This window comes from Ixodes scapularis, unplaced genomic scaffold (genome assembly GCF_016920785.2).
Source record: "Ixodes scapularis isolate PalLabHiFi unplaced genomic scaffold, ASM1692078v2 ptg000683l_1___fragment_1__unscaffolded, whole genome shotgun sequence".
Lineage (NCBI taxonomy): Eukaryota > Metazoa > Arthropoda > Arachnida > Ixodida > Ixodidae > Ixodes > Ixodes scapularis.
This window is the reverse complement of record NW_024610019.1, coordinates 1,873,125-1,892,524: the sequence shown is the minus strand read 5'-3', so window position 1 is coordinate 1,892,524 and position 19,400 is coordinate 1,873,125. Positions and strand designations below refer to the sequence as shown.

The following is a 19,400-nucleotide window of genomic DNA, read 5'->3' as shown; positions in this document are numbered from 1 at the left end:
GACAAAAGGAAATGTAACGATTTAAAGATCAAGCGAAATGGCAGTGACAAAGAAATCACGTGAAATCTAAGAGGCGAAATATCAAAGGAATGATCATCACTGACCTATCGCCAACCGGTTCCTTTAAAAGAAGCTTTGCCTCGTACACAGAGTCAGTCTTGAACAGGGGTCCGAAGAAGCAACATATCTGCTGAGGTGAGCCATCGATATTCTTACTACTCCTTTCTTTCTGTACGAATGCTAGTTTAAATTGAAACTTTGTGACCAACAAACAGTTTTCTATTTAACTTAGATATCCCTTTCTGGTCGTGCTGAAGAAGTCAAGATGTATCCTACACTGCTTGTGTTTGCTAGCCTTGTGGCCGCCATCGCCAGTGTTGGCTCTCAGGACACCTCCTCAACCGGTTCACCTGTGGACGCCTGGAGGGTAAGAACTGGAAAAGGATTACTTGAGTACTTGATTCTCATTTTTTCTTGGAAACCCACGCATTTTTTGAAAGTATATGTTTCGTAAGGTCCTAAAGTTTGAAATATCGTTTTAGATTTTACAGTAGCTTCGCCGTTTATAGTAGAGTTACTACAATTTAAAGTTGTAGTATTTAAAATTTGCGTTATTTTACATACATTTTACAATAAAGCTGCTTAAAGGGGCCATGAAAAGCGAAATGAGAAATCACGTGGTGTGTGACGTGCTTGGGACGATAGTTCCAATCTTCCACCTTCCTTTTTGAGCAAACCATGGACCGTGTCATTCGCAAGCGACAATAAGTGCCGTCACGGCAATCATTAGGCACGAACGCGAATTCAAATATTCGTCGACGGATTGATTGTTTCCGAGCGCCTACGTCCGAGTGACGCAGTGCTCGTGTCCAATGCCTGAGCTAGTGTAGGCTGGCGTGGTTTGGGTACCACTGATGTAGCACAGTGAAAAGGCGGAAAGTTTTCGAAGGAAATGAGGTACGAAAGAGTCTGGTATATCTTCGAATTTTTGTACCAAAAAGCAGGTTTCACTTTCTACCTTTTTTTTTTTTTTTAATTTGGCCCGGTGAACGATATGCGATTTGTAAGATTCCAATCTAAAGTTTTTTATCCCAGCCCAAAATTTCTTTCATGGCCTCTTGATTTCGCTGAAATCTCCGTGAAGCCCACTTTCAGTATTCTGCTGCCTATTTAAGAAACGTGCAGGATCTGGAAATTGCTGTGCGGTCGAGCCAAGCTCTTTGTTTTTCCTTTTCTTCTCCGTTTATTCTTCTAAAACGTGTCATTCATGCCCGAGTCCCACTAGAGCGAGGAAGCGAAAGAGACGACAGTGACAAGCCTCAAAAACTTTCTTTTGCGATTTGACATGCTTTGTAGAATATAGGAAGCTATGCTCAAACACGAGCATCATGCAGGCGAGGGCATCTTTTGCAGGCTTGCAATCACTCGTGCTTACTTCACGAGCACCGAACGACTAAACGCCTGCCAAAGGTAACATCTCGAGCATGCTGCATGTGTTTTCGACATGTAGTTGTTGTTTCTTTATGGTTGTCGTTATAGTGGAACTCGGTCATACAGTACGAGAACTGTTCAGCCCTTCTGTGGCGCCCCAAAAACACCTACGTGCGTTTGCGGGCTTCTCGTTTTCGATAGAGACCGCGATATTAAACGGTGTGCATCACTTTGATCTACGGAAAGCAGCAGCAGGGTCTTGTGGCCTACTGATTAAGAACGATTAAGAAACCAGACGCAATGCGTTGAACCTTGCAGCAGTGTCCAGCAATAAACACGGTTTCCGATTCCTCTCGATACACCGTTTCACATTAGGTCTGACTTCGGCAAACGCCACGATCCAATGGAGCCAATCATACAGCGCCAAAAGTGCTTGGTCACGGCAGTCGTTGTCTTTCTGCGTTTGCTAATAACGGCTAAACCAATCACGGACGAAATAAAAATGGCGCAGTATTAAGCAGCATTCACTTTGCGTGATTGTTTTACACGGTAACAGAAAGCTTATAAAGGCGACCAGCGCCGTGATGATGCGCTTTTAGCACTTATTGATTCACTTCGTCGAATCACAGTGTTGGCTGAGGTCGAATTAAAGGGCAACTTCGCTCAATTCCGAAGATATCAGAATAATGAGTGATTTCGCCTTAAAAAGCCCTAGTAAAGGACACTACGGCCTTTGCTTCGCGAAAAATGGGATATGTATTTTTAAATTTAATTTTAAGCATGAGCAGAAGTCGAAACTGAAACTTCCGGCTCCTTCCGGCAACATGTACCTCGGGCCGTCAAGAACATGGTGATGACGTGGTACGAGATGTCACGTGTTGCCGGACGGCTATGCCTGGTAGTCGATCCCGTGTGAACCATCTTGCGGCCGAAGCGCGTCGGCATGAGAAACAGCTTTCCAGATAAAGGTGGTTTCAGTGGTGTGATAGCCTTGGGACCGGAACTAAAAACAAAGCTCTCTGACGCACGCGTCACTCCAAGGAGCAACGGGGAAAACAGCCCGACCCAGCTGCCTGTGTTCGTCTCGCACTGCGAAGCGTACCGAAAGTTTTGCAACCTACGCAGCTAGAACATTCTTTCCCAAATATGATCAGGCTTCACCCATACAGTACCCCGATATTGACGAGTCTGAATCCAACTCCCAGGCAGACTTATCTAGTTTTTTTAGCTTATCTGAACTTATTGCGGCGATTAAAGCTACGAAGAAACCCACAACCCCCGGTCACGATGGTGTCTCTACTGAGGTATTACAAAACCTGAAAGGTCCGGCCCTTGACACACTCCTGGAGGCCATCAACCAAGTATGGGTGACAGGAGACATCCCCTCTGACAGGTAGCATTATATTGCGGCTCTATCCGGAAACCAGAAAAGACACCCAACAATCTCCAAGCTTTGCGGTTTGATTTCGCTTACACCGACGATTTGCAAGCTTGTAGAGAGGATGGTAGCCACACGAGTGTCCTGGTGGCTCAAAAGCTACGGCAAATATCAGCCCGCGAAAACCAGCTTCCCACCGTTCTTGGGTACTGAGAAGGGCCTGTCGATTTTGATGGACGACATCATACAGGTCAAGCTGTATGCACAATTGTAGCTTGAGACATTGCCAAAGCGTATGACAATATTGACTACAGAATAATAATGACGAACCGTATGCGGATTGCAATTCGTGAACTCCTTGCGCAGAAGTTGCGGTTCCATCAGAAAGACGCCGAGCTCTGTTAGGCTCTGATTGATGGATAGTGGGTAGACCTCAAAGAAAGCTGCCTTGAGGTCTACACACCATTCTTCAATCAAAGCCAATCAGAGCTCGGCGTCCTGACGTCACCACAAGCCCTGCAAAAGAAGCAGACACACTTGAGGTCCGCCTAGAGCTGGTGTTTCTTCCGCGGGTTACTCGATTTGTATACTCCTTCATTCGGAATCAAACCTTTGCTATAAGGCTGGATGGACAATGAGAGAGATGTTTTACATCCAACAGGGGAGTCCCCCAAGGCACCGTCTTGTCTCCGGTTCTTTTTAACATTACACTAATACCTCTAGCATGGCAACTCCATCAGGTTCCGGACGTCGAATGTCACATCTATGCTGTCAACGGCACTTTATGGACTAGACACAAGGACCTCTCTGGCAAGCCAAGCTGTTCCAAGAAGCCCTTGATATTCTTCTGAACTATTCAGATTCAGCTGGGCTGTAAATATCTCTGCAAAAATGCCACAATGTTGCGTAGCAATCAAGGCGGGATGTGAGGAATTCACACCGGCCCCCTTTCAACTCAAGCTGGGTACTATAACAATACCTAAAAATACGAATGTCCGGATACTGCGCCTGGATATTCAAAACCAAGGGCTCCGAAAGATTAGGCCAACATCTGCCACCACTCCATCTCAATGGGCGCATAGCGCCGAAAGCTGGTGGTGCCCGTGCAGACATTGCTCGACGGCTGGTTCGTGCGATCTTGCAACCGCGAATTGTATACCAGGCGCAGTTCCAACAACTCACTGCGGCACAGTGGTCGCAATATCAAACTAGGAATCGTGACGGAATGCGCGCTTTTACGACGCTGCCTCCGGATTACTCTAGATTCAATCCTACAAAAACACACGAGGCTGAACACAATCACGAAACTCATCTCTCAACGAGAACAGGCAAGGGAACAGCAGTTTGTACCAGCGGTTGCTGCGCTACATGCGTATTTTTAACGTGGCTCCCCGAAACACAGCACGGCAACCACTGTCAAGCTTACACTGACGCAGCGATCTTCCCACACGGCTGCCGATTTTCCTTCCTCATCTGCTCCTTTGACATACTTGCACTCAGGGGCACCAGCGATATGCATCTGAGAAAGTCGACCCTCTTGTCATGGAACTACAGGCCATCCACGTTACTGTACAAGCAGCAGCCACCAAGATCTTCCATCGTAAACCGGAGACACGGAAAAATAAAAAAACGGACACAACAACAACAAGTCTTTGAGACTTCTTGTTGTTGTGTCCGTTTTTTTGTTTTTCCGTGTCTCCGGTTTACGATGGAAGTTCTTCACCAGCTCGCCTGTGCTTTTACCCTTTCTTAGCCACCAAGATGCCGACCATCCGCAATCTTCACATTTTTGCAGACTTCTTAGCGGCAATTGAAGAGCTCAAAAAGGTTTCTAAACGACGGAACTGTGTCAAACGATACACATTTTTAACCTTAGTACTTCGACCTGTATTATAGGTGCATTCAAGTGGATTCGGATAACAGCTATTTACCGTCGTAACTAATTCTTCTGGTTCTAAGCATCCTTAAAAAATCGAAACTACATTCAAGGACGGTCAATTTTCCTGTTAAAAATTCAATCAAAGATCGTGTGACGCCCACCTTTCTGCGCCGTCGCGCAGAACACCAGGGGGCGCCACCAAACAGGAAGGCCACAGGGAGGAGCACGCGACACCCAATCACGGGTGAAGGCTTCCCGGCGGACTAAATTTTAGAACACGCGCGCCTTCAAAAAATCAGTCCGCCGGGAAGCCGTCACTCGTGATTGGCTGTCGCGTGCTCTGCCATGCTGCCTTCCCGTTTGGTGGCGCTCCCTGGTGTCCTGCGCCACGGTGTAGAAAGAGGAGCGTGGTATGATATTTGATTGCGCTTTTAATATAGAAATCGGCCGCTCTTGAACATAATTTTGGGCTTTCTAGGTTGCTTAGAACTTGCAGATTGAGTTATGATAATAAATGGACGATTTATTAATCCACTTCAGTGCCCCTCTGAGGTGTACTGAATTCAAGGTCATGCCATAAACCAATACAACCTTGCAACTGATCAGCAGGCACACTGGTGATCAGTTGCAACGCAGTTGCGCGAGAACAGCGCAAACTGGTGCGCTGCGGTGTACTCGCAAAACTCAACAGAGGCTGGTTTCACTATTTCTCCACGGGGCGCGGCGGTTTCGGGGCCGAGTTGCGCTCCGATTGCAAACCCAAACTTAAACACCCGTCGAATTTGTGCGGTTTTTAAGAAAGCCGTAAAATGCTTCGCGGGATTTCTATCGTTCTGTAATTTGTTGATTTACTGTTTTTTGATGATGTTGAGCAATTTTCTAATTAAAACATACCCTTAAACACAATACTTAAAAGTTAATAACGCAAAAGTAATTAACAGTTTATTTATTCCGGACTTTAACAATTTTCCTAAATGTCCCCTGGCCCAGGATCAAAACGACACAAGTCTTTTTTTGTTGCGACGCGATGTTTTCGCACTTTCGAAGTTGTCCTCCTTTCGTGAAACTCCATGTGTGTATACAGTGTATATATATATATATATATACATATATATATATATATATATATATATATATATATACATATATATATATATATATATATATATATATATATATATTACACACACACACATATATATATATATATATATATATATATATATACAAAAACTTTGTTCTTAACTGTCTAAATCAATAGGATGTATATAGAATTCATAAACTGCTACCTCCATGGTTAAAAAAGGAATTGCATTATTCTTTATGTGACTGAAAAATAGCATACGGTGCATTGGTATGGGGTACCACAACTATGACGAACTATAATAAAATAATAGTCTTTCAAAAACGAATTCTTCGGATGCTCGACAATTTTCAGCGTAATTGGCGGGACTTGCGTACTGATCCACTGTTTAAAAGATTCACTATACTAAAGGCTAACAAAATATATTACTTTAAATTACTTCAGCTTATCCAAAAAGGGAAGCTATACCTAATCCCGAAGAATGTTAGCTCAGATCATGCACTGAGAACAAATATCTGGAAAAAAAACAAAGTAAGAACAAATTACGGCAAGCAACAACTGGATTATCAAGTTTTTTCCTTGCTAAACAAAATGGAAGAAAATGTAAACTTTCAGTGTTCCTTTCCGATTTTCAAGAGAAATTTTAAAGAACTGCTGGTGGAGAGTGATGTCGTTTTTGAATGAGGAACATAATGTGAAAATGTCCTTTTTTGATGTAACTAGTATTGTTTTTTCAATCGTGGTAAATCTGATACAAGTGGTTATTTTGAATTTGTTTGGTTCTGCATGTGCATTTGCAGATGTCCTGTTTTGCGCTGTACTGTAAAGGGAGGTAGAGGCCCCGTCAAGCTGCAATGGCAGCTTTTTTTCTCTACCTCCCCTCTTCCCCTAGTTTGAAGAGAAATAAACTAAAAAAGGATATACACACCAAAGATTTTTTTCTTAAATTGCATGTTCAATTTGAGTTACATTTCATTTTATTTTAGGATAGGTTTGGAGCGTTGTTATTTTTGCTTATAATATAGAGCAACAACTTGTGTGTATATGCGGATGATAGTTACTTATGTGAATAATGGTAGAAAAAATTCCAATGCTCTATATTTAAACACCACGAAATAAAAAAAAAAATATGAAGTCGAAATGGAAAAGTAGCCACATTTGCGCTTTTCCAAGCGCTATATTTTAGACGGAAATAAAATAACGCAACATGCCTCTTTTATGCAAACGTGGTGATATTGTGTAGAATGCTTCGCCTACATAAAAACAAAGTTTTCTTAATGCACGTTGAAGTTGCGGAACTTTTTACCTTGAGACATGTTTGAAGCCCATAGATAGTTTAATACATAAACTAAAGCATCAATACATATATAGATGATATATCCTTTTGTGGAAAATATATCAGAAAAAATCGAGCAGTAAAGCTTAAAAAAGGTACAACATCAATATCAATGTTGGGTAAAATGTCAATGTTGCCAAATATGTCCGTTTTGAAGCGCTATATTTCAGACGGAGACAAAATAATGCAGCATGTATTTCATTTAAAAACACCACGACGTGGTTTAAAATGCTTCACCTAATTTTCTTCATTTTTTTAATTCAAAAGAATGGTGTTTTTATTCGCACGTTGAAGTTTCGAAACTTTTGACCTTAGAACATGTTTGACGCGCTGTAAATGTTTCTTTATAAACTACTAGACCAACAAATTATATACAGACGGTACCCCCCATGTGAAAAATATAGGAAAAAAAAAAAGAGTGCTATATCTTAAAAAAAAATTATGAGGTCATAAGTAAAAAATTTAAAGTAAAAATGTCAGAGTCAGAGATGTTTGTGCATTTTTAACTCGCAATGCATAGGGTGTCTAAAATGCGGAGGCTCACCCTAAACAAAGCCGTACAAATCGGCGCCTGCAGTTAGCCACCTGAACGTGTCGTCAACGATGTATTTCACTGATGGGTTTAAAACTCTGAAATTACGAGGCGCAACTCCCTTTTCGTAAAACAATACGGCGCCAAACTCTTGCCATGGTCAACAGCGGACGGCGATGCAGACGACCGAGTCCAGTGGCGGGGCGCGTTTGGCCCACGTCTCTGGAGCTCAAGATTAGATGTTCCGGCAGGAGAAACTTTTTTTTTTTTTAATTGGCAGCGATTTTTATTCTTAAAGTCCTATAACCAGCCAGTTTCACTAAGCCACCGCTTCCGCAATACATCGAGGAAACATTAGTCTTTCTGCACGTGCGACAACCCCGCTAGGGCTCTGCGCGTCTGGAGCACAAGATGGCACGAGCCCTCGAATGCACTGCCGTCTGCCTCCTGTGAACTAAAGTTATGGCGGCGTCACGCATGCGCTGAACGCTTAGTGAGATTGGTCTATTCATTATGTGTATACGGAGTTGGTGAGGGAATCGGTTCGTCACACGACTATATATTTCCCTCCAAATTTAGCGGGGAAACTGGATTGGTGTCGAGGTCACAGGACGTGCATTTTCCCGCTCTATTTATAAACTGACGTAGCTAGTGTACAAGTCACGTGATGTCGATTCTCAGCTAAATTTAGCAGGCGAAACTGAACAGATGTTTTGGCCATAATAGGTGAATTTTCCCGCTGAATTTAGCGGGGAAACTTAGTTGACGGATAGGTGTTGTAACGTCGATTCCCCCAAAGAGTACAGGTCACTTGACGTGAGGTAACATCATATGACGACGCCTTTCCCGCTAAATTTGGCGAAAAATGCACAGACGGACGGAGGGACGAACAGACACAAATTAGAAATGACGGGTAGCGCAAAAAAAAAAGCATTTTAAGCTTTAAAAAAAATATAACGTTTTGAGTTGTGGCATTTAGCCAGCTGAAGCATTAAGCTCAGTGAAACAGCGCAGTCAGTTTTCTTTTTTTAGATTTCAACATATGATCAATTCCGTCATTCATAGATTGCAGCGATGGCTCTCCTAAGTGCTCTGCGGAAGAGCAGACGCTGCAGAATGTTTAGGGTGATGGAGGAAGTACAAGTACCGCACAGGGGGGCAGCTTAAGACAGTGATTGTTTTCAATATCTTTCTTTTGCAGACGGTGACTCTGCAAAACAAATTTTACCTCATCTACCGTTCCTATAAAAATGATGAAGGCCTCGGGGGCACCGGGGAATGTGTCACCATACAATTGTCCGAGAAAGACGACGCAACCAAGACTACGAAGAGCAGAATGACGTACAAGAACCCTGAGACGTCCGAATTGTAAGTATACACTTGCCCTTGGCTACCCTTCTTTGCTTCGCCTGATTACAAGGAACTGACTTTATAATTTAGGACAGAAAAGAATGTGCGTATCAAGGTGACTTCTTCAGGCGGCGACACCATCGAAATGAGCAATACAGAGGGAGGTGACACATGTAAGCCGGAATTTCTTACTTTATTTAAAATCTGGATATCATACCTTACACTCTCAGAAAAGAAAACGGTATATTCTTAAACCCCTTGTCCTATATACGACACCCCAAAACTTCATTTCGACGCACAGAGTGCTGACTTCGAACAGACGGCCTCAAATTTTACGAGGTGCTTCAGAACGGTGAGATATATTTCATTAAACAGCTAAAGTGCGTATCGAAGACTACAGAAAAGAAACACTGAGGTTTTGCAGTAATTCCAAGAAAACCGCGATGACATTTTTTGCAGTCAATAACACGCACATTAGGTATTTCAATAGGTTGTACCACTCGGCTATCAAGCCGCCTGTGAAAGTTGGGAACGACGGCTCGACGTCAGCGCGCTCTACGTCGAACTGAAGTTTCGGGGTGTCGTATATCTGACAAGGGGTGTAAGAATATACCTTTTTCTTTTTTCTGGGAGTGTCGATTTACACAGCACAGTGTCTATTGCGGTTTTACGTTGCGTGTAAGGTCCCGTTCACACACATGCGTCTGCTTAGGACCGAGTTTTTGTAATATTTTACGACGAGAGAACACACTGGCACGATGGCTCCATCTATGAGGTAATCCTAGGAACTGAAGTTCACTCGATCGAAGGTTTCGCGGCATCTGCAACATCAAATGTACGTTCTGTGTATCAGAAATTATATTTTATAACATTGTCAAAAGTTTTTCAATCCAAGGCAGAAAGAATGATGTGCGAAAAAGAAAAGAAAACATACCGAAAACCGCAAATGTTCCACAGCTACCGGAAATACGGCACCAGGGTTCCTCGATGCGCGCTCTCCTGCCAACCCCTAATGCCCCTGAAGGGGCATTAGGAGTCGGGGCTTTACCGACCCTCGGTCGAAGTCCGAGTTTCGCGGCGTTCACATTAGCAGTAGTAACAGTAATTTCACCATAACAATAATAACAATAATAAGATAAAACAGTAATTTCTATAAAACGTCTTTGGCGCATCACGAAAATATAATGTAATTTATTTCTACCTTCATTTCTATATTATTCTTTTGTTCCGAAAACAAAACTAAAAACCGACCGGTCGGCGGTTGCATGAGCTGTCAAGTGGCACGAGTCGCCGGTACACCGGGCCTCAGCGCCGACCAACATCCCATAGAAGCTAAGGCCGTAGCGCTCTTTTCGTGACGTCGCAAAGGAAGGCCATCGAGGGCGCGCGTCGAAGCGCCGAAGCGAAGGCAACGTGCGTGGATCGACCGTCGTAACAATACAAGCGTGTCTTATAAGCTAAAACAAAAAATGCACAGAGAAACTGGTCTAGAAAACACTTTATTAAATGGGAAAAATATTACACCCCGTAATAATCGGTAAGGAATAGCACGAAGTATGCGTATAATACGTCGACAGAAAAATGTTATTTTATTAAGTCGATAACATTGACTCACGTAAATATTGCTGTGGGAATGCGTATTTTATGCAAAAATTTTTTGACAAAATGGCGAGAACCGCAGTGATTGGACATAGCAAAACAGATCACAGAGAAAAAGTATATAGAGGTAGTCACGGCGAACACGGCTAGACAGGTGTCACTTAAAATCATGGAAGCGATGTAAACGCATGCGGGCACTGAATTCTAATATTATACCCAGGTTACATTGCAATAATAATATAATTTTCATTGAGTAACTTTATAGGCCTGGCAAATCAGCTTGCGATTTTCGTATCTTCACTCAGGATCGCGAGGTGATTCAATCCTATATTATCATTTAATAAAGATATATTATATTTTCCGTTTGGCAGGGTTACTAAACTTACTTAATATTTGCAATCAACTAATCCACATCTCTCAATAAGCTCAAGCTACGTAAGAACAAAATATAATTTATGCTTGATTCAATGTAACTATTGCCTTAATACAGCTAGGATTGTAGTATGAACGTGTAGGAATGCGCAAGCATTCATACACGCAGCGTATTCCTCCAAGCAACGCGCCACGTCTTCCTTCACACGGCTCTCCCCGGCGGCGACATACGCTCCCCCCACTGCACAGGCGCGGCAACCCCCTCCGGTTCCACGGGTTCCGTGACGAGGCATGTGCGTTGCAGTGCTTTTCTTTGTGTTTTGTTTTTTCTTAGGCGCTTCCGGTTTCCCGCCAATATGAATTTACGAGCAGTTTCGCCCAGCCAACGGGAATTTATGTTCCGTTTCGCCCAGCGAATGGGAATTCACGTGCTGTTTCGCTCAGTCAAAATGGGAATTCAGGTACCGTTCCTGTCTGCCAATGGGTATTTTGGTGCCGTTTCGCTCATTCAGGTGCCGTTTTTCGCTGCTACAAACATCAGATAACGCCTGCTTCGCTCCATGGGACAGTTAATGCTTTCGCATTTTTAACATTAGTATAAATCAGTATTGAGCAGTAACTAGTCACTAGTAACGCGCTACCGGTAACTAGTTTCGTTTTTAGGAAAAACTGCTGCAGAAGTTATCTGTACCACGAGGAAAAAACTAAAAATGAAAATGAACTATATTTGGGGTGACGATGCTTGGCCAAGGTGGCCACGCCAACTGAAGGATGTGGACGTTTGTGTACGTACCCCATGTGTATGGTACATGGCCTACAGCGCACGCAGATGAAACAAAGCGCGGCATCTTTAAAGCGCTTCTCTTTTCTTCGCGAAGGACAGTCTTTGGTGATTGTCGCCTCAAACGCCCGCACGCTTACGGCACAACCGATTTTTCGAACCTTGTCGTTTTGCCACCAAGCATCTGTTTCCTTCCCCTATATTTTGAATCGTCCAAGTCCCAGTGCACTCTTGAGGAATTTCGACTTTAGGCCCATTTGATCTCCATTCCCTCATTCTGCAACCCAATTACCGGCCTTGCCTGCCGTCACCCACTTGCTGTGCCCATTGCTCTGGTTCCTTCGTCCCCTCGCTTGACAAAGAGTATTCCCCCGAAACGTGTGTAACGTTCTGCTTATTTGTGTGCTTCCTTGAACTTGAAAGACCGCCCTTAGTTGGGATTAGGGACAATTGGAATCAATGGATTTATAGACATTCACGTCGTGGGCATTCCGGGTGGTGTCTTCTAGTTGGGCTGGTGAGATGGAGGTAGGCAAACGTGTCCCATCTGCTTAGGAACTGGCGGAGAAACGATCGCAACAGCCGTTTAGAATTCCATGCGCACTGGTCATTTGTACCTGGATTAGATCTTCTTTTGCACCGCTGCCGTGTTCAACGGGTTTGACAGAGGATTGTTGTCGCAACATTGCCCTCCAATTATTTAAGATATGCCTCTGGTTTCAGGAAGAACTTTGCGCACGCAGTAGAAAACGATTCGACCAACGAGTGAATTCGTGTGGCTTAAGCAGACACTTACAAAGCCGATTACAAGGTTCAACTTATATTATTGATGACTTCACATTTGCACTCATTTTTATTGCTTCTATCCCAGTTCTTCTCACCAATGAAATCCTAAATTAGAATTGACCGATTGTAAACCCACACCATGATTGGATATGCCTAAGACCTAGACGCGAGTTTTTTTTATTCGTCTATACGTTATAGTTATCGAGCTTATTTTAAAGTTCGTCATGGGTCATCAGAAAATATCTGCTAACTTAATATCTAAAAAAACTAAGGTCCCCTGTAATTTAGCCAAAGACGATACAATAAATCCTTTTTCATATTGTAAATTTACCCGAATATTTTCTGAAGTTAAGATTTTGATCAGGGAGCTATTCATGGTAAAAATTTAAATAGGAAGAACCAAATATGTTACTATTGATTATTGAGAAAAATATTAGTTTCTTCAAAATCAAAGTTCATGTTGTGAACAACAATATGTTTTGAGGAGCATAAAAACTAATTTAAAGGCATATTAAGACAGGTTAATTTTGAATGTTTTCTAATATTTTTTTGTCAAGTAACGACGAAATAACGGCGTTACTTTAGCGAAATAAATGTAACTGTACCAAGTTGATCTTTCAAGTTTTTCAACTACCTGTTGCAGGGTTACTTTTTTCCTTCAAGTAACTGTAACTGTAACACTATTAGATTTCAGCAGTAACGTGCCCATAACTGGTAATAAGAAAACATAAGCACAAACAACCTACTTTCAATAATAGCACGTAAGGTTCTTATTCACCTTCCAGTAAAAACTTGAATGTTGCAACGCATACTTCAAATGAAGACTCAATGGACCTTTTCCACATCCCGACGGCACCAGACGGTGACTGCACGAACTAAAAATCGAGGAAGTGACCTACCTGCGCTACCAAATGATAATGGGAGCTACGCTACCAGTTTCTTCGCTCTCTGAGCTGCGGCGCGTGCCCAACGCGACTTTAAAAAGGGGAAAGAAAAACAGGACGCAAACGACGTGTTTTTCTTTCCGTCCACCTTCTTTTTTTGTGTAACACAATTATATATATGCTCCAATTACGTGTTCTACTCGCTGAACGACAGCCTAGTTCCGAATTCCCTCGATTTTTCGTACCGATTTCCGCCGCTTGGCATCGGGCGTCGCGCGTGCGTAGAACGCTTCTCGGAAAAGGTCCATTGCACTCGCATTGCTATGAACGAGAATTCGTTCTATCACGAGATTAAAGCAACCGACTGCAGCACTCTACTCGCGTCCTACGTGACCAACACATCCTGTAAATACGTTATTTTTCGCCTGTCAATCGTATCCATACATCCCGGAATATCCACCACGAAAACATTTGATCACAAGCTCCAAGAACTATTTCTGCTTGTCTAGGGAAAGAAGTGGATTGACAATCGACCCGGGTCATCGCATAAGTGTGCTTATACGTATATTTCCACGGGAACACCTCACGTGCAATTGAAACGTTCCTCCTTTATTCAAAAGTTCAGCGCATACATGCATGTATACTCCATACGAGTCCTTGTTCAGAATAATCAAAGAAATGGAAATAATTAGTTAGGCTTAATCAATAGTAATAATATCCACACTTAGCTTAATCTCGGAATAATTACCACAAAAGAAAAACAACTACGATACTCCTCTCGTCAGGGATCAAGCCTGGGACGCACGGCAGGTTTATTCTATTTTTTTCTAATAATGTGGACACACCGCAATTCAATCCCCATTAAAATTTTCCAGCATAAGCATTTTTGTTTTAGCATGTATATATATAAATGTACCCATCAGGGGCACTTTTCATTATCGTACGTGATCTCCATCCGCATATGTTCGATTACACATATCTTTACATTCTCACACCAGCTTTTGGGAATAAATTCAAGCAAGAGTTTGATAATGCTGACAAAGACCAGAGAGCATTGAACGAGTCGAACGCAACACACGCATACTTTATATGGTTGCGCCCCTGCCGCACACATAGGCCTACTCCACCCCACACAGGCGGCACGAGGACACCACACGCTTAATGGGTTCGCCAAGGTCAAACCATTGCTGATCCCCAATCTACGACAGAACGATCGAGCTAGCTTAATTTTCGTAGGTTATAATGCATCCCAAAGTATCGTCCACATAACATTGAACTAAAAGCCGACGAGGTGCAATCGGAGATCAGGTTTGAGCGCGAACTAGCGAGTGATAAAAATTACACGTTTCCTGTATTTTTTTTTATTTTTTTTACACAAGCGACCCTGTGCGTACGTTTCTGCACGGTTTTCTGACCTTTGTTCGCTGATGTCATAAAGATTTCAACAGAAACAGCACTAATTTGTTTTAGAGTCCCAGAAGACAAGCTTGTAAACAAGTGCGTTTTTTTTTTTCTTTTTTTTTAATGGACTTGCGCTGTGCATACCGCCGTTCGTAGTGTGTACCGTAATGTCGGCTGCCGGAGCAGACGACGCATATTGTCCTCACTATTCGCAGGGAGGGCGCTGGCATCAGGGCACCCTACTCTCGCCGTAAGAGATTGTTTGAAGGCACGGTCTTTAAGCAGTCGAAAGTGGCTGAACCAGCCGAGGACACATTCGCGTTTGAGCGCGTTTGAGTGGAGAGTGGCGTCCTTACAGCTTGAAGCGGTTGCTTACGGACCGATGCGCGACGTCACGCAGTGCCTCACAACGCGCCGCAAGGGAGTAGAGACCGGGTCATCAGGGAGTTTTCGTAGATCGTTTTCGCCGTCCCGCAACGCGCTCCGCAACCGCCTACGATACCCGCGTCGACGGCCTTCACTGTACACAGTGAAGGCCGTCGACGCGCAGGCGCAGTAGCGGCTTCTTCGTTGCGGAGGGCTAAGGGGAGGGGGAAACGCGGTTAACGAAAACTCCCTTGAACGCGGCAGTAGCGGGAGCGTGTTGCGATAGACCAGTCAGAAGTCAAAGAAAGGAGAGGAGGGTCACGTGTTCGCTCGCACCACTCGACGATGCGAATCCGGTTCTCCGTTCACGCAAGCGACTTCTTCGTTCGGGGAGCTGCAAGGAACGCCTCGAGCAAAGTTTTTCAGAGGCTGTCATGGTTCAAGCCGGGCAGAATGCCGTGGGAGCCAGCGAGATTGTCTGAAGATCGACCACTTCGACGCTGCTGTCGGACACCGCCATGTTACCTTGAACTTCGTTACTGTTCAGCCGTTACCGACAGTACCGCATTCTTATTGGCTCTTGACTGCAGTCGACTGTGTGTCAACGCAACTTTGTGTACAAGCTTGGCACAAGCTCTCTTAGCAACGGTACGCTTCAGCTTGCCGCTTCTAAACGCACCGCGCTCGAAAGCAAATGTGGGGATGTGCCTCTAGTCTTATGTGAAAGTTGCGGGGCAGATTCATACCTGACAAAGAAAATGACATGTAAAATTTTAAGTTTATAACTTCATCGGTCAAGGAGTTACCTAAAAGTACATAAACTAACACAGTGTCCCCTGAGTAGAACCCAACGAGAAAAGGTAATAATGATGACCTCTTCCTTCGGTGAAACATACTGCATAACACGCCTGTCACGCGGCTCTGCACTCTAAAAAAAGCCTGTGCGTTTGCTTTCCCGCGCAACACTCGGGGAGCCAATCACCGCAACTTACAGAGGGAGCTCGGCGAATGATGGTGCCGAAACATATGTTTAGACCGAAAAACGCAGTCTGAGTTGTGACATTAAGCAATACAAAACGTCGCGCTTGCATTGCTTAATGTCACAACTCAGACTGCGTTTTTTGGTCTAAACAGATGTTTCGCCATCGCTATTCGCTGAGCTGCCTCCATAAGTTGCACTGATTGGCTCTCCGAGTGTTGTGCGGGAAAGCAGACGCATGGGGATTTTTTAGAGTGTTAGTATAAATTGCAGAAATTATAGGACTTTTAAAAGAAAATAAAAGTCAATGTGAAAAAGTTTACAATTTTTGCGTGCCTTAGGTTTAATCAACTGCAACTTTCCATAACTAAAACAATGAAAATATTGAAAGTAATCTTACAGCCGTGTTCATTACAAAATTTGAGTACAGAAACTTCAAAAACTGGCTCCACACACATCAAGTCCTTATGAAATGTTATTGTTTTCCCGAACCGAGATTGGATGGCAAAATATTACAGGAGGACACTTAATATTGTCTACGTGTGGGAATGCGAAAGCATTAGTGCATGCAGCGCATTCCTACAACCAGTGCGCCCCACTGACCTCCGCACAGGCCGGCCGGGGAGCGCGACATGGCTGAATGCAGAACGTAGAGCACGTGACAGAGTTGTGCGCAGGGGTAAATAGGGGAAATTTCCCGCTCCCCTTCTACTCTCCTCCCCCCCCCCTTTCCCGCCACGCCTGACACGTGACCCGAGAGGGAGGAAATAGCGGCAGCCAAGCGCGCGCCACCCTTTCCCTTTTACCGGCGCGTGGGCCGCAAAACTAGGAAGAGGGTTTCTGTGGGCACATACCGCACATTTACATTTATTTTTTATTAAATGTGGTATAATTCCTGCACTTTATATTTCTAGCCGCGTGACGCGGGTGGTATGCTGCATGTGTCACATTAGAACTATAACGCGTCGCAGCCAGTATGTATTTAACCGACGTTTTTCGCTGCTGCAGACGGAATTTAGCTGCCGTTTTTTGCTGTTACAGACGAAATTCATATGCCGTTTTCCGCGGTCGCAGACAGCGCCGGCTTCGCTCCATGGGACCAGTTAATGATTTCGCATTAAAAGTGAAATCAAGATAAACGCCTTCGAAAGTCAAAAAGCTGCACCATAAGACCTGTCCAAGCAGGACACTGCAAACGTCGTCAGGCAACACGACTCCGACAAACCGCTCAACAACCCGCTTCCGGCCTTTTTTTTTTTTTGTTTTTTGCGGGGGCGGGGGGGGGGGGGGGAGGGGGAGGGGGAGTTTTTTATTTAAATCTCGCCCGTGCCCTTTTCGGCGCCCTTTATGGCGCCCTTTATCTGCTCATCACGTGGGTCCGGAGAGCAACTCACACGCTCTTTTAGCTGTCGGTCAATCGCCCAAGGCCCCCGCCGTTTTTCAAGTCCTGAAAACGGGAAAGGGAACGACGCGAAGGTGTCGTTCCTTTTTAATGCGAGAAGGAAATGCGTGCTTCGACGCAGGAATCTCCCAAATCCACCCGAAGCGGACCTCTTTGGCTTCCAGCCGAGACGACGGCGGCAGCGAGGTCAGCGAGCCGCGAGAGAACACCAGTGGCAGGTGGCGTGTGAAGTCAAATGTGACGAGAACCGACGCCAAAGAAAAGTAGAGGAGGCGAGGAGAAAAGTCGTGATGTTGAATTGGCCACGAAAATTGTCAGGCGACACGACTCCTTCAAGAAAGCTTCAAGAAAGCGGCCAAATTGAAGCGCCCGCTTCATTTTTGCTGAAGTTTCAAGGAGTCGGGTTGCCTTACGCTTTTTGTAGTGTCCTGTTTATACGGGCCTTTAGATGATGCCAGCTTGTCGGAATATTTTTTTTGCTGAAAAAATTATTTTATTTACGAGTGAAACTTTTCGATAGCATCCAAGAGGATATTTAGAAGCCCATGAGATCAAACAAAGCCAATATTTCATAAATTTAATATAGTACTAATTCCAAATCACTATAGTTATAAACTAGCACTTTCCCACAAAAGGTCTTTTAGACAGAACGAAAATATGTATCTATCAATTTCCGAATTTGAACTTAGAAAAGCGAATTATCCAACGCGTAATGCTGAGGTATGGATAGTGCCACATTCAAGAACGAACTATTGGAATCGGATGTTAAAATGCATACTCCCCCATCTTCTGAATCGTTTTTATGAACTCGATATAGATATCTTCAGTGTGTCCGCCAAACAAATACGTTCACTTTTTTGTCTAATGGTTACTCCCCTGTAAAAAAAAAAAAAAGTTAGTTTAGTATCATCCGGATGTATGCGTTTTGCGCGTGCTGTTATATCTGACATACTTTTTCGTTTCTTTTTTCTCTCCTTTTTGTTTACATTCTTCTTTTTAGCAATATAGATGATGTCTTTCCCGTGCTATAATGAATATGTCAAATGCTAGCGTTTTTACGTTTATGTTTGTTCTTCCCTGCTAGTTGCTTTTTCTCTGCCTCCTTTCTTTGATTCAGGAATTAATAAAGAATTTGAATTTGAATTTGAAAATTGCGGCTTTAAAAAGAAAGTTTAACGTAATGTTTCTTTCAACTATTTGCCTATAAAATGTGAAAGCTTTAAGAAACGCAGGGTGCGGCACGACCCAGGTATCTACTCATTATTGGTCCTGAGCCAATCAGATCGGGACATTAGAAGACAAGAACGTTGAGGAAGCGAGAAGCTTGAACATAATAAGCCACACCCTGTCTTTCTTAAGCTATCAGGGACTGCGGCGATTGCCGTTCCTAATATATGTCTACTATGTTTGTTCGACGGCAGCGACCACTAGAGTTCAGTTCGTTTATTCGGATTACGGAACCTGTGACGTGGCTGTCGTTTTGGGAACAGACGAAAAAAGTAAGTAGTGCGGCCTTCACAATTTCAACATCTACGGTCTACCCCACGTTAATTTTTTTTTTTATTACATGTAGTTTCTGCACATCACAACATAGGTTGCGCTTTATATTAAATATAGACACAAATAAGCAATGTAAATTATTACGATGTATCACCACTAATTGCAGCGACAAGATAGGAGGCTTTATGGAAGCAATACAACGCGTGTTTTACAACCTGCGAACCGACGATTCTAATGAAGCCTTGTGATTAGTGCCGATGAGGTTTATGATTTTCACGGTCAAAATGGAGTCACCGGGTATTGCCTGGCATGCACCATACCGAAAGTTCCCGCTGTCCGG

The 19,400-nt window shown here is 43.7% G+C and overlaps 1 protein-coding gene across 1 annotated transcript; it reads left to right on the top strand.

Moving 5' to 3' along the window:
• The first annotated feature begins 325 nt into the window (after positions 1 to 325).
• LOC120842364 (female-specific histamine-binding protein 2-like) lies at positions 326 to 19,067 on the top strand. Its single transcript, XM_040213458.1, has 4 exons — positions 326 to 427; positions 8,842 to 9,008; positions 9,081 to 9,163; positions 18,982 to 19,067. Exons 1-4 carry the CDS (start codon positions 326 to 328, stop codon positions 19,065 to 19,067), a joined length of 438 nt encoding a protein of 145 aa, XP_040069392.1.
• Positions 19,068 to 19,400: the final 333 nt, after the last annotated feature.

Bases quoted from the DNA above. Each gene is read 5' to 3' on its own strand.
- LOC120842364 (XM_040213458.1), top strand. From the start codon at position 326: ATGTATCCTACACTGCTTGTGTTTGCTAGCCTTGTGGCCGCCATCGCC. The intron at 428-8,841 runs GTAAGAACTGGA...TTTCTTTTGCAG, and splicing joins CACCTGTGGACGCCTGGAGG to ACGGTGACTCTGCAAAACAA. The intron at 9,009-9,080 runs GTAAGTATACAC...TTTATAATTTAG, and splicing joins AACCCTGAGACGTCCGAATT to GACAGAAAAGAATGTGCGTA.